We start from the raw sequence: 13,199 nt of genomic DNA, 5'->3' as shown, positions 1-13,199 counted from the left end.
AGTGAAAATTTAGAGACTGTTCATGTAAATGTTCTTTATTTAAATATTAGGCTTTCAGATTTTATCTTAATCTCCAGTTGACACAACCAGCAGTAGCCTGAAGCACTCTAGCTTTCAGTTTCTCTTTGTTTCTACCTACCTATAAATATTTCAGAAGATATTAAAGGGATGTTAAATTCCTTTTTAAAGAGAAATCCTTTGGTAATGTGAATGATTTTATCCTCTAATTTAAAATTTATTACAAGAGGTTTATGTGCTGTTTAGTATTTTAATAATATGACCTTATAGAAAAAAATTGTTTTTTAAATTTCTACCCACTGGCAGCCTGGTATTTTTTATTGGCAATCTCTACCCACTGGTTACATATTAATAGGCTAATTATAAGTGTTCCAATAAAATACTATTGTGTTTATTATAATCCTAAATCTAAAAGGATTTTAGTAATGGATCCAATCATTATCAAAGAAGCCTGAAAGACATGAAGAATTGCACAAAAATATTCATACAGAGGTATACCTATGTAAATCTGTAAAAATGTAAGGTCAGTTAATTATAAAACATGTCAAGAAACAGAACTCAGTGCACCTGGGTAGCTCAGTGAGTTAAGTGTCTGCCTTCAGCTCAGATTGTGATCCCAGGGTCCTGTGATTGAGCCCCATGTCTGGCTCCCTGCTCAGTGGAGAGCCTACTTCTCCCTTGCTCTCTGCTGCTTCCCCTGTTTATTCTCTCTCTGTCAAATAAATAAATCTTAAAAAAAAAAAAGAAAAAGAACACTTTGCAAATACAATGAAACTCAAAAGTTGGCATTAGAACCACTCTGTTACATGGCAGCTACCAAATTGTACTGGGCATGAGAAGGAATAATTATTAGACTATTATATCATGGCCCCTGAAAGTGAAAACAAAACCCTACCCCTGGGATGAAGCTGAGCTTTCAGAGAAAGAGATATCTCTACCTGGTACCAGTTTGCAATCCCTGGAACAAATAAAGCAGTAAAAACTGCTAGACGTATAGTTAATTCTCTCACAAGGCTTGAGATGGTGATACTCTTGAAAGTAGTTAAGAAATCCCTGGAGAGTTTGTTTTAATGCAGAGTCTCTGATCCTGGCTCCATAAATTTAGATTATTTGGATCTGAGCTGGAGCTCAGTACAAATACACTTGTTGTAGAATACTGAATATTCTATACACACAGGGGAATACCACACCCAGGAATAGAGATTGAGAACATGAGCTCAAGGAGGGGGTAATATCACTTAGTAAATTACCCCAACATATATGTGCTCATTCAGAGAAATCAAAAATACTTCTTGGATCAAAGATCCACTTAATCAGTTAATCTAACCATGAAAAGAACATGAGAGAAAAATGTGGATGTTAGCCAGCAGCAGATAAGACCAAAATATCAGGTAACTGATACAGAGGTGAGCTTTTATTCTGTGAAGCCAGTGACAATACAGAGCCATCAAGAAACTCAAGTAACCTAAAAATGCTGGGAAAAGGGTACCTGGGTGCTCAGTCTGTTAAGCACCTGCCTTCAGTTCAGGTCATGATCTCAGGGTCTGAGAGGATCCCCCCCACCCCGTCGGACTCCCTGCTCAGTGGGGAGCCTGCTTCTCCTCTCCTTCTGTTCCCCTACCCGCCCCCTCCCCATTTGTGCTCTCTCTGAAATAAATAAAAAATCTTTTAAAAAAATTTGAGAGACAGAGCGTGCATGCACAAGCAGGGGGTGGGGTAAGGATGGGGTGGGGAGGAGCAGAGGGAGAAGCAGACACCCTGTTGAGCAAGGAGCCCCATGTGGGCCTCGATCCCAGGACACTGAGATCATGACCTGAGCCAAAGGCAGACAGTTGACCAACTGAGCCACTCAGGCACCCCAAATAAAATATTAAAAAAAAAAAAAAAAAAAAAAAAGGAAAGAAAAAGCCAGCAAAAGTTAGTCATCTCTGATGAAAGAATTCCAGTGAACTGGGAGCCACCGGGACTAATCCTCCAGCCAGTACCTCACTTACCAAATGCAGCCACCATGAAAAGACAGTGCATAAAAATTACCAGACTAGATTGTATAACATCTGAGTGGTGTACGAATGTTTAAATCCATATGCTTTAAAGAGCATTATTTGTATTAGGCTCATTTCCAAATTATAAGTAATTGTTTTTTCTGCCTGTACCTTTACTTAGAAAAATTCTACTTGATATAAATATACCAACCAAACATAAATAATGCTGACTCACCAAATGATATCAGTTATTTCCTTTGATTCTTAACTTACTACTTACAAAGCAGATTTAAAAAATTCTTGATTCTGAGGTCCAAAGCATAATCAAATAGGTAAGTTGATATAGTGGGAGAGAACTACTTGACACAGCTTTTGTCTCTGAGATTCTTGAATTTGGGCAGGCATCAGAATCACCATTCTGACCTACTCAATGAGAATCTCTGGGGATTGGAGTCAATATGTATTTTAAAAATTCCTGGATGAGGGCACCTGGGTGGCTCAGTCAGTTAAACATCCGGCTCGTGATTTCGGCTCAGATCATGATCTCAGCATTGTGAGACTGAGCTCCATGTCAGGCTTTATGCTGGGCGTGGTGTCTGCTTAAGATTCTCTTTCTCCCTCTCCCGCTGACCCTTACCCCTCTCTAAAAATACATATATACATACATACCTGGGTGATTCAAATGCAAAAAGTTGAAGACCACCAATAAGGAGGATTATTGTGACAGCAGGCTGGACTATAAAATCAGGTTTAAAAGCTTATCTGACTCTAGATAATAGAATTCTGGAACCCTAACAACTTACTAAATCACAGAACTAAATACACTAGGAAACCACAGACCAATACCTTTTAGGAGCACTGACATAAATTCTTAACAAAATACTTGCTGAATACAAGATTTAATAGGAGTTATTCACTGTAACCAAACAGGATTTAGTCCAGGAATGCAAGGTTGTTTTAATACTAAAAAATGAATAAATATAATCACAGGCTAAAGGACAAAACCACATAATCATGTCAAGACATTCAGAAAAAGCATCAGCAAAATTCAATATTTATTCATGACAAAAACTCTCAACAAACTCAGAATAGAAGAATCAGATCTTAGAGTGAGAAAGTACTTCAGAATAAATGCAAGACAGGGCTCCCAGATTACTAACAATGTTTCAACAACCTTTAAAAATTGTTTCTTCCTATCCTAAAATTAATATAAAAACTGAAAAATATATATAAAATTTAAAAATAAAAGTTCATTAATATTAAAATGTCAGAGACATAAGGAGTAGATAACTTTTTTAATTGTCCCAGTTCTTTCAAGTTTGTTAGGGAGACCTCAATTCACAAAATTCATTATCTAGATTCTTAATAGTCTTTCAAAAGGCATCAAAAGGATTCCAAAGGACCATTTAGGTATTTATTCTATGGCCTTACATATTTCCCTATTTCTTGCATTCAGATGGCAGAGTAGAGAACCTGGTAGGCATACAATTACCTAGTAGAGAGCAGAATGATGAGATTATAGTAAAGACTGCCATCTCATTCTCCCTATTCCTAAAGATCTCCATATGCCACAGTCCCTCCACTTGTCACCCACACGCAGCCTCCCCACCTCAATTATCCCTCCATATAAGACCACAGCTGCCTAAAAAGAGGAAGGAGACAAGTGATAGGGTCTTTATAGAACATACTCAACCCACACAAATAGCCTTAGCTTCTCCATGCATGTCCTTTCTCAAGGGCACTCATCAGTATGCTGTGACCTACCAGCAGATCTTATGGCCATGTTGTTTAAAGCTAGGACTCTAGCTCTCAAGATCCTTCCCTAACTCCCACTGTGAACTTCATTTTCAACACTTCCTATGGAGGAATAGGGCCTTCCACTGCCACTCCTTAGTAATCCCAAGACTTCAGAAAACTGAAAATAAAAAGCAGAAGCTCTCCCTCCTCCAAATTTCAAAACCATCACCACTTCTGCCTCGGAGAACTGCTGTCAAGAAAAGAGACATCACATTGAGGAATGTCTCTGAGGAAACTCAGGAAAATATGAGGAAATACTGGTTAATCTTAATTAAGCTGCCTTGCTCATTTTTTGACTTATTGACATTGGTAACTGTGGTGCTTCTGTACCACAATGGTGGAAATGAGTAATTGTGACAGAAACCATACAGCCCATAAAAACAACAACAAACAAACAAACAAACATACAGCCCACAAAGTCTGAAATATTTACCAGCTGGCCCTTTAAAGAAAATGTTTGCTGACACCTGGTCTTGATAATCAGGAGAAAAGAGTCACTTATGGTGTTACTGGGGGCTATTTCAAACTATGTACTAGAAGTTTCACATATGAATAAATGATGATAACTTGCCCAGCCTGAAACAGGGAGTCAATTTGTACCTCAGTTCCGATGAACGTAGGACGAATATACAGACTAGCAGATGTTGAATATGGGACCCATTCTTGATCCAATTTCACAAGCTGTTTAATACACTCTAAAAGCTCTTCTTTGTCAAATACCTGAAAGAACGGAAATCATAATGAATAGTGTTTTTCCTTCACTGTAGCAATAAGAAATGATCCTCATGAAAGCTTTAGACTGTTAAAAAAGCAGTAATAATAAAAAACAAATTTTTTTCTGTGATTTTTTTTTCTCTAAAATTATGGTGGGATGATGGATTATCTCCATAGAAGAAAGAAAATATTTGATCCTTTCCCTTTACCACAGCAAATATCAACTATAGCTGGATTACACATTTAAACGTGATAAAACATTAAGACTTTTATAAAGTAAAAATTTTTTAAAAACTTTGGTCACCTTAAAGTAGAAAAGAGTTGGTTTTTTTTTGTTTTGTTTTTGTTTTTTTAAGATTTATTTACTTGAGAGAGGGGGAACTTGTGCGAGACCATTGGGAAGGGGAAGTGTGAGAGGGAGAGAGGGTCCTTAAGCAGACTCTGCACTAAGAAGCAACAAATTGGGTGAAGTTACTTCCAACACATAATTAACCAAGGATCGTTAACTGGAATATGTTAAGATAGTGAGAAAGACACAGATGATCCAACAGGAAAATGGGCAAAGGCAAAGAGCAGTTTATTTTGAAGGAGAAAAAGGTTTTCATATACTAGATAAGTGACAGTTTGTAAAATAAGTCGCTTCTACTCACTTAACAGGGCAAAGAAATGTACTTTCAGAAATGTATGTCAAGGGTTATCCAAAGTTGAAACGAGTCAGAAACACACATCCGAGTACAACTCATGACATCAAGAATTGGCTACTTAAATGAGAACTTACAACAGCAATCACAGCACATATAGAAATTGAGATCGCCAATCATATAGGACACATCATCACCCTAAGTCATTGAAGATTTAGTGGAAATAGAACTTGACTAGGAATTAAGAAGACTTGCACCCAATTTCTTGCTTTACTCCTTTACTCTCTTACTTCTTCCTTTACTCTGTGGAAGAAGTAATTTAAATTCTCAGGGCTTGAGTTTTCTTCTAGGTACAAAGGTGCTACTAAGATGTTTAACACATACTTTTTTTTTTTTTAGACATACCTTCTTGAGGCTTACATTAGTTAGTTATGACTAAACAGGGAAGGAATGTAAAACCACATCACACAGTTTATGGCAGAGCTTATGTCCAAAAGATGTTACTTCCCTTTCCTTCTGTCCCCACTTTAAAGTACTTCCTGGTAATTTGTCTGTAATGGCACAAGAGTGAAACTAGTCCAAAGAACTTACCTTCGTTTTCCTTCTGGTACTTTATTATGGCCTTGGAAGGAAGTGGGTGAAACATGGGTTACAAAAATAGGGAGGAAAAGGAAAAACCTGGCTAAAAAGGAGTAGTTACTTGGGCTTCTTCAAAGCACAGCTTGGGCTACGTTCCTGAAAGTTAGGCACACAGGATTTGTAAAAGAAGAAAAAGACTCCTTTGGTTCACAAAGGCAGACTGGTCATGTCTCAGGGAAGGGAAATAATCTAAGACACCTCCTACCTAGACGTGAGCCTTAGGATCTAAATCTAACCCACCGTATAATGAATTCTGCTCTTTAACAATGTTATGGACAGTAACCAATGGCATGAAAAACCATTTTGATGTCTTTTTATTAAATAAGCTGGGGGCAAAGTATCAAAATAATTAAATTACTGCAAACTTGCTAGTGTCCAGAGCAATTAGGCAAAATACTCCCAAAATATCTGCATGGCACACCATATTTTCCACTTCACATATTATAAATTTCATAGGGTCTTCAGATTTTACTTATTTTAGTTTGAGGTATAGTTTTCTTCCTTATCCTATTATGTCCTATATACACATTAATCCTCCCCTCCCCCCCACACACACCTAGACATTCATGAAGAAAGACTGTGGAATTGCCAAGTGGTATTGGTTATTTCCTTGTATTTTTACCTCACTGATTACAAAGTAGGTAAGAAGTAACTTAAATGTTCATATGGTTTGTACTGAGTATTGATCTCACTACAGTTGACCCTTGACCACATGGGTCCATTTGCATGTGGATTTTTTTTTTTAATATAGTGCAGTAGTATAACTGTATTTTCTCTTTGTGATTCTCTTATTAACACTTCCTTTACTCTAGCTTACTCTAAGAACCAAGTCTCTATAATACAAAATATGTGTTAATCAACTGTTTGTGTTTTGGTAAGGCTTGCAGAAAACAGTAGGCTCTTAGCTTAGTTTTTAGGGAATCAGAAGTTGTTACAAACAGATTTTCAATTCCCTGGAGGTCAGCGCTCCTAAATCCTGCATTGTTCAACTGTATTCAGCAATGATCTGTTTTGAGGTAAATTCAGTGACCCCCATTACATCAAGAGAAACACAAAAGAAACTCCTAAACTTACATACCGGCAAAGTGGCTCTCAGAGCAGATCGGTGCATTCTATCCATGTTGAGGTCTGGACGAAACAGGCGAATTTTATTATCTACTCCTCGAAATGCCTTCAATCCTTCAAATAACTAAAGATAAAAAGAGAAATAAATCTCAGGGGATAACTAAATGAAAACAATCTCTGTGTTTAAAGATTGACTTTTTATGGGCACCCATTATCTTCATCATGTCAAGCTGTTGCATAAACCGAAGATCGCTAAATCTAGAAAAGCCAACAGTTGACAGCCTGGGTCTTATAGCTGGCTAAAAAGAAGTTCTTTTAGTACCAAAATCTGATAGGAATTTAAAGTTATCCTTGACTTAGCAGGAGCCATATTGCCAAATGACACCTCAATGGAGGTGGGAAGAAAACCTCTCCAATCACACAATATGGGCTAACTGCCCAGATAGTGAAAATGGAAGCGAAGAATCCACGGCACCCTGCCCTAAATACCCATGCATTCTTTCATTTAATCTGGCTCATTCAAACTCTGGATAGTAGATAATCTAGATGTGACCAGGGCTGGTTTAGCCCCCAAATCACAGAAACTAAGCAGCTCAAGACCTTCCTATGTTAGAGGCATGCCACTTTTCTCAAAATGCCCCCTACCCCCATGACACAAACCACTAGGCATGAAGGTTAAAAGATTCTGAAGTAGCCACATACTGATATACACAGAGAAAAGAGAAAAATCAATTTTAGTGGGAAATTTTAACACTGGCTCTCTATATATCTCCCAGAACAAACAGGCTGAAACTCAGTAAAGATATGGAAGATTTAAACAACAGGAACAACAAACTAACCTAGTGGACATACAGAACCCTGCACATAACACCTGCAGAATGTGTGCTCTTTTCACATATTTTCTAACCATAAATAAGAAATCAGTATCAGTAACAGAACTACAAAGTGTCAACATTTTGGAAAAGAGGAAATTCATCATTAAATAGAGTATGAGTCAAGAAAAATAATAGAAATTAGAAAATTTTTGAACTGAATAATAGGCCTTTAGAAGCTTATAGCCTTAAAACTCAGCTCACATGAGAAAAGAAATCAATCATGTAGCACAATTTCAAGGCACTACATTAGATTTAAGTGCAAATATCTAACTTATTAAATGTATCCAGAGTAAAGCCTCAGTTAAAAGAGAAGGTTGTCAGATTGGACCCAGTAGAGAACATGTGAAACACACCTGAAACAAAAAGACATAGAAAGCAAAATGTCACACAAATTCTTTCTAATGTAAAGCTGTGAGGCTATATTATTAATACAAAACTAAATTTTAATTCAAGAAGCATTACTGGAGATTAAAGAAAGTAATTCATTGGGTTCCATTTACTTCACTTTAATTTTAAAATTGTATGCACCTCATGTAGGTTCAAATATATGTAAAAATTATATGATTATCTCATTAAGTAACACAGATGCAAAATTATACAAAAGGTAACAGAGCCTGACAAAGTTGAATTTATCTCAGGAGCAGAGGTTAACATTAGAAAAATCAATTAATGAGATTCATTAATGTTAACAGCTTAGATAATTTAAAAAAACTATATGATCATCTCATTAGATATATAATAAGTGCAACTGATGAAGCTAAACATTCATTTGAGATTTTTAAGTTTCCCAGATAAGAAGGAAACTTTGGTAAGTGATAAATATCTACAATGAACTCACAGCAAACATTACGTTTAATGATGAAATTTAAGCTTTCCTTTTCAGAGTGGGGATATAATAAATTGCCTATGACTACTGTAATTCAATACTATACAAGTATAATAAGGCAAATATATCAAATCATCAGATAAAAAGCATTAGGTTGAAAAGAAAAAATAAAACTGTCATAGATGATGAAACATAGATAAGACTAAATATGTAGAAAACCCAGAAAAATCAACATACTGTTTTGAAATTATTTGTTTAGGCAAGGTAACCAAATGCAAAATTGTATTCCGATGTAACAGCAATAGAAAGTAAAGACACTATTTATGATAGAATTGAGAGAGGAACATTTGGGGGCAGTGAGGGCCTAAAAGAAGACCCATAAGGACAATATAAACTTTATCAAGTCATTAGAGACCTAACTAAATGCAGAAAGCAATCACATACCCATGGATCCAAAGACTCAATATCATAAAGGTGTTTATTCTCCCAAATTGATGTATATATTCAATGTAATCCAAATGGAAATCACATCAGGGATTCTATTTTCCTTTAATAAACTAAATTACAGAAGTTAATTGGCATGATAAACCGAGTTTAAGAGTTATAAGGAAAAGCAAATGGCTGAGAACATGCAAAGCACTGTTGAAAGGCAAAATAATGGATGCCTGGGTAGCTCAATGGTTAAGCCTTTGGCTCATGGCATAATCCCAGAGTCCCAGGATCAAGTCCCACATCGGTCACCCTGCATGGAGCCTGCTTCTCCCTCTGCCTGTGTCTCTGCCTCTCTCTGTGTCTCTCATGAATAAATAAAATCTTTAAGAAAGATAAAATAGGACTTGTTCCAGACAGACATCAAGACTTAATGATTTGGAAATTAAGACAGTGTGGCATTTGTGCAAATAGACAAGTAAAACAACAGAACAGAGATCCAGATAGACCATGCAATGGGAAATGGAGATCCAGAAGCAGATCCATATATATGTAATAGAAGTGGCATGGCATATGAGAGGAAAAAGAACAGTCCTTTAAAAAAAAAAAAAAAAAAAGAAAGAAAAATTTGAGAGAGAAACAGTGCCTATGTGCACCTGCACGCACGCGCGCGCGCGCACACACACACACACACACACACACACATGCTTGTGTGGGAGCAGGGGTAAAGGGAGAGGGAGAAAAAAAAAATCCCAAACAGACTCTGCACTGAGCTCAGAGCCTGATGCAGGCCCCAATCTCATGACCCTGAGATCACCCACCTGAGCTGAAACCAAGAGTCAGTCACTTAACCGTCTACAACACCCAGCCCCCACCAAAGAACAGTCCTTTTAAATGGTGCTGGAACAACAGGGTATCCACTGGGAGAAAAAAAAAAAAAAAAATCAAACTGGATTTCTACTTCATATAAAAATCACCTTCTAGGAGTAAAGACCTCACTGTGAAAGACAAAAATCAATAAATATAGAAAGACACCTTTAGGGATCCCTGGGTGGCGCAGCGGTTTAGCGCCTGCCTTTGGCCCAGGGCGCCATCCTGGAGACCCGGGATCGAATCCCACGTCGGGCTCCCGGTGCATGGAGCCTGCTTCTCCCTCTGCCTATGTCTCTGCCTCTCTCTCTCTCTCTCTCTCTCTCTCTCTCTCTCTCTGTGACTATCATAAATAAATAAAAATTAAAAAAAATAAAAATAAAAAATAAATAAATAACTTAAAAAAAAAAAAGAAAGACACCTTTATAATCTCAGGGTATGAAAAGAATCTTTGTTCAAAGATCGTGTTTAAGATGCAAAACTACCAAATAAAAAGCAAAGACTGATAAATTCAACTTAAAATTTAAATGCATTTCTTGTCATCAAAAAATTACAGAGTAAAAGAACAGAGTAAAAGAAGATACTTAAAATACTCAAAATATATAAAGCACTTCTAGAAATAAAAAAGATTTAAATAAGATATCCAATTGCCCAATAAATATATGAAAAGGTGTTCAACCTCTCAGAGTAAGTGGAAATTAATATCACAATAATCAGATGCCATTATACAAAAGTAGCTAAAATCTTAAAATAATGACTATATTAGGAATTGACAAAGTTTTGGAACCATAAAAATATTTATTCATGGCTGCTGGGTATAAAAATTGGTAAAACCACTATGGAAAATAGTTTCCTTTACCTTGTAAAATTGAAGATACGTATGATGACAAGCAGCACTATTCCTTGGTATATCCTTATACACTATTTCTCAAATCTTTTGGTATCGGGAGGTTTTTAAATTTTTAAAAATTATGAAGGCCCCAAAAAGCTTTTATATGTGCAGTTATTCAATCAATAATTACCATATTAGAAATTAGAAGGGAGCCATTTAAATTTATTTAACAATAATGAACCATGATGTGTTAACATATTTTAATGAAAAATATCTGTATTTTCCAAAAGGATTATTGTTAAGTGCAGCAGTTTTTACTACTGCAAATCTTTAACGTGTGGCTTAATGAAAGACACTGGATTCTTGTATCTGCTTTCGCATTCAATCTCTTGCGGTATATTGTTTTGAAGTCCAAAAAGAAAACTCCAATCTCACGGAGATATGCAGTTGAGAGAGGGAGAAGTATTGCTGATAGCCTTTTCGGGTAACTGTGGTTTCTTCTCTGCTACCACTTCAAAAATTGACAAGTGGTCACCTGAAGGTTAGATGCAATGTGGAATTTGAAACACTATCAATGAAGTTTCATAGTGTTAATTTAGTAAAATCCAATAGTGTATCAGAGTTCAACTGGAGAAGCAGAACAGGAGATACATATATTATATTATTACCAGATTATAAGAAATTGGCCAATGTGATTTATTATAAGGAACTGGCTGAGCAAGTCTGAAATCTGGAAGACAGGCCAACAGGGAGAGAAGATGACAAGCAGGCTGGGACCCGCAGGCATGAGCTGCACCTCATTCACAAGGGGCAGTCAGAAAGGGAGACACAAAGTGAAAGAAAGCTAAGTCTAACTATGTGTGGAATCTCTTACCTCACAGAAATCCTAAGGTCAGGCTCACCCAGAAAAATTATCCTTTTAAATTTAAGTCAGCTGATTAGAGAGACTTCAATCATATCTACAAAATTCTACACAGCACCAAGATCGGCATTTGATTGAATACCTAGAAGAAGGTTATGTGTATTCAGTAAAATGGTCATGCCTCCCTCTGTCCTCCATCAGTCACAAGAGTGTCTTGTAGGTGTTCTAACTAGAAGGAGACTAAAAATTCAATTCTGGGGACTGCAGATCAGACAGCCAAATTGACACAGCAGAAGCCATCACAGTCTGTCTTGCATTTTTTTTTTTAATTTTATGTATTCATGAGAAACACAGAGAGGCAGAGACACAGAGAGAGAAGCAAGCTTCTCACAGGGAGCCCAATGCAGGACTTGATCTCAGGACACTGGGATCATGACTGAAGCCGAAGACAGAGGCTCAACCTCTGAGCCACCCAGGCATCCCTGTCTTGCATTTTGAATGGGTCTTAACTCATGCATAAATTTGTAATGCCACGCAATGATTATTCGGAAGACACTGGTTCAAGTTATGCAGATCTTCCAAAGGTTAATACTTTTTTTTAAACAACTCTGTTAATATTACCACTAACATCATTAAAAAAAACTCTTTAATAGTGCAAAGGCTCAAGCTTGTGGTGGCAGATACAAATTTTCCAAAATTCTAATTTTTACTTGAAAGCTAGAATTTTATCAGTGGCAACAAATATAGTCCATTGTGTTGCTTGAAGTGGCAGGCTCACTTCATTTGCTTTCAAGAAAAACAGCTGAAAATGTCCAAGTCTGAATAACTATAGTTCGTTCTTTCTAGTAAAATGGTTCTAGGTGAAAAAAAGCAGCCGATTCAGTCCACAACACACAATTACTTTTCCCTGAGACAACTGTAGTAGTACTTAAGAGTATTGAAGTGCTTTAGGCAAAGTTGCTATCTCATTACACAGATTAAAATGACATTTACTCGAGTCAAAATTTAATAAAATTAATAATTATTGCCATTTCACCAAGAACATTCTTAAGTAAAGCTGACACTCCTTATACTATAACACTTGGCACTAAAGAATATGATAGCTAACTAGCAGAAGAAGCTGGTGTCAGAGCCTTACTGCAAACGTCAACACATAGTGAAAAAGAAAAACAAGGTCTTGATATTAACGTGAAGCGTTTTAGCCTTGCCAACCTCTTGAAAGGAGGCCTAGGGGCACGTGAACCAAACTTTGAGAACTGCTTAAAGAAACTTATAAACAAGTTCACCAGCATACTATGTACAAGAATGTTCACAGAAAAAAACTGCCCAAATGTCCATCAACAATAAACTGAATATATTCACATAACGGCGTATAAGGAATACATCAATGCGGTCCCTACCACTCTTAGAACTAGGCAACTGGGGCCTCTTCCCTGAGCTCCACACTTTAGAAGGCCTCTCACCTCTGCCTTCCTCCAGCTGTGAACTTTCCTTGGGGCAAGTAGTCATCTGGACCTAGGTTCCTTTTTTAGACCAGGCTCCAAGTATCCACTTCCATAGAATTCCTGCCCAAATGGCCCTGATCCCATTTTCAGAGCCTGAATGACTCTCCTTAGGTTCATCCCACTAAAAACAGGTAGTATCACTGG

General features: G+C 36.9%; 1 protein-coding gene across 4 annotated transcripts in view; it reads right to left on the bottom strand.

Annotated features, from left to right (window-relative positions):
• BCAT1 (branched chain amino acid transaminase 1) overlaps nucleotides 1–13,199 on the bottom strand; it is a 107,394-nt gene that overhangs the window by 43,642 nt on the left and 50,553 nt on the right. For all 4 annotated transcript variants that reach the window (XM_025455388.3, XM_049102765.1, XM_025455387.3 and 1 more), the window contains 2 exons: nucleotides 6,870–6,980; nucleotides 4,398–4,517 (listed from right to left, as the gene is read on the bottom strand). In XM_025455388.3, coding sequence (XP_025311173.2) covers nucleotides 4,398–4,517; nucleotides 6,870–6,980 — 231 coding nt within the window. The remainder of the gene's footprint in view (nucleotides 1–4,397; nucleotides 4,518–6,869; nucleotides 6,981–13,199) is intronic.

Source organism: Canis lupus, chromosome 27 (assembly GCF_003254725.2).
Source record: "Canis lupus dingo isolate Sandy chromosome 27, ASM325472v2, whole genome shotgun sequence".
In the NCBI taxonomy this organism is placed as follows: domain Eukaryota; kingdom Metazoa; phylum Chordata; class Mammalia; order Carnivora; family Canidae; genus Canis; species Canis lupus.
The sequence above is the reverse complement of the archived record's forward strand: the minus strand, read 5'-3'. Positions and strand labels throughout refer to the sequence as shown.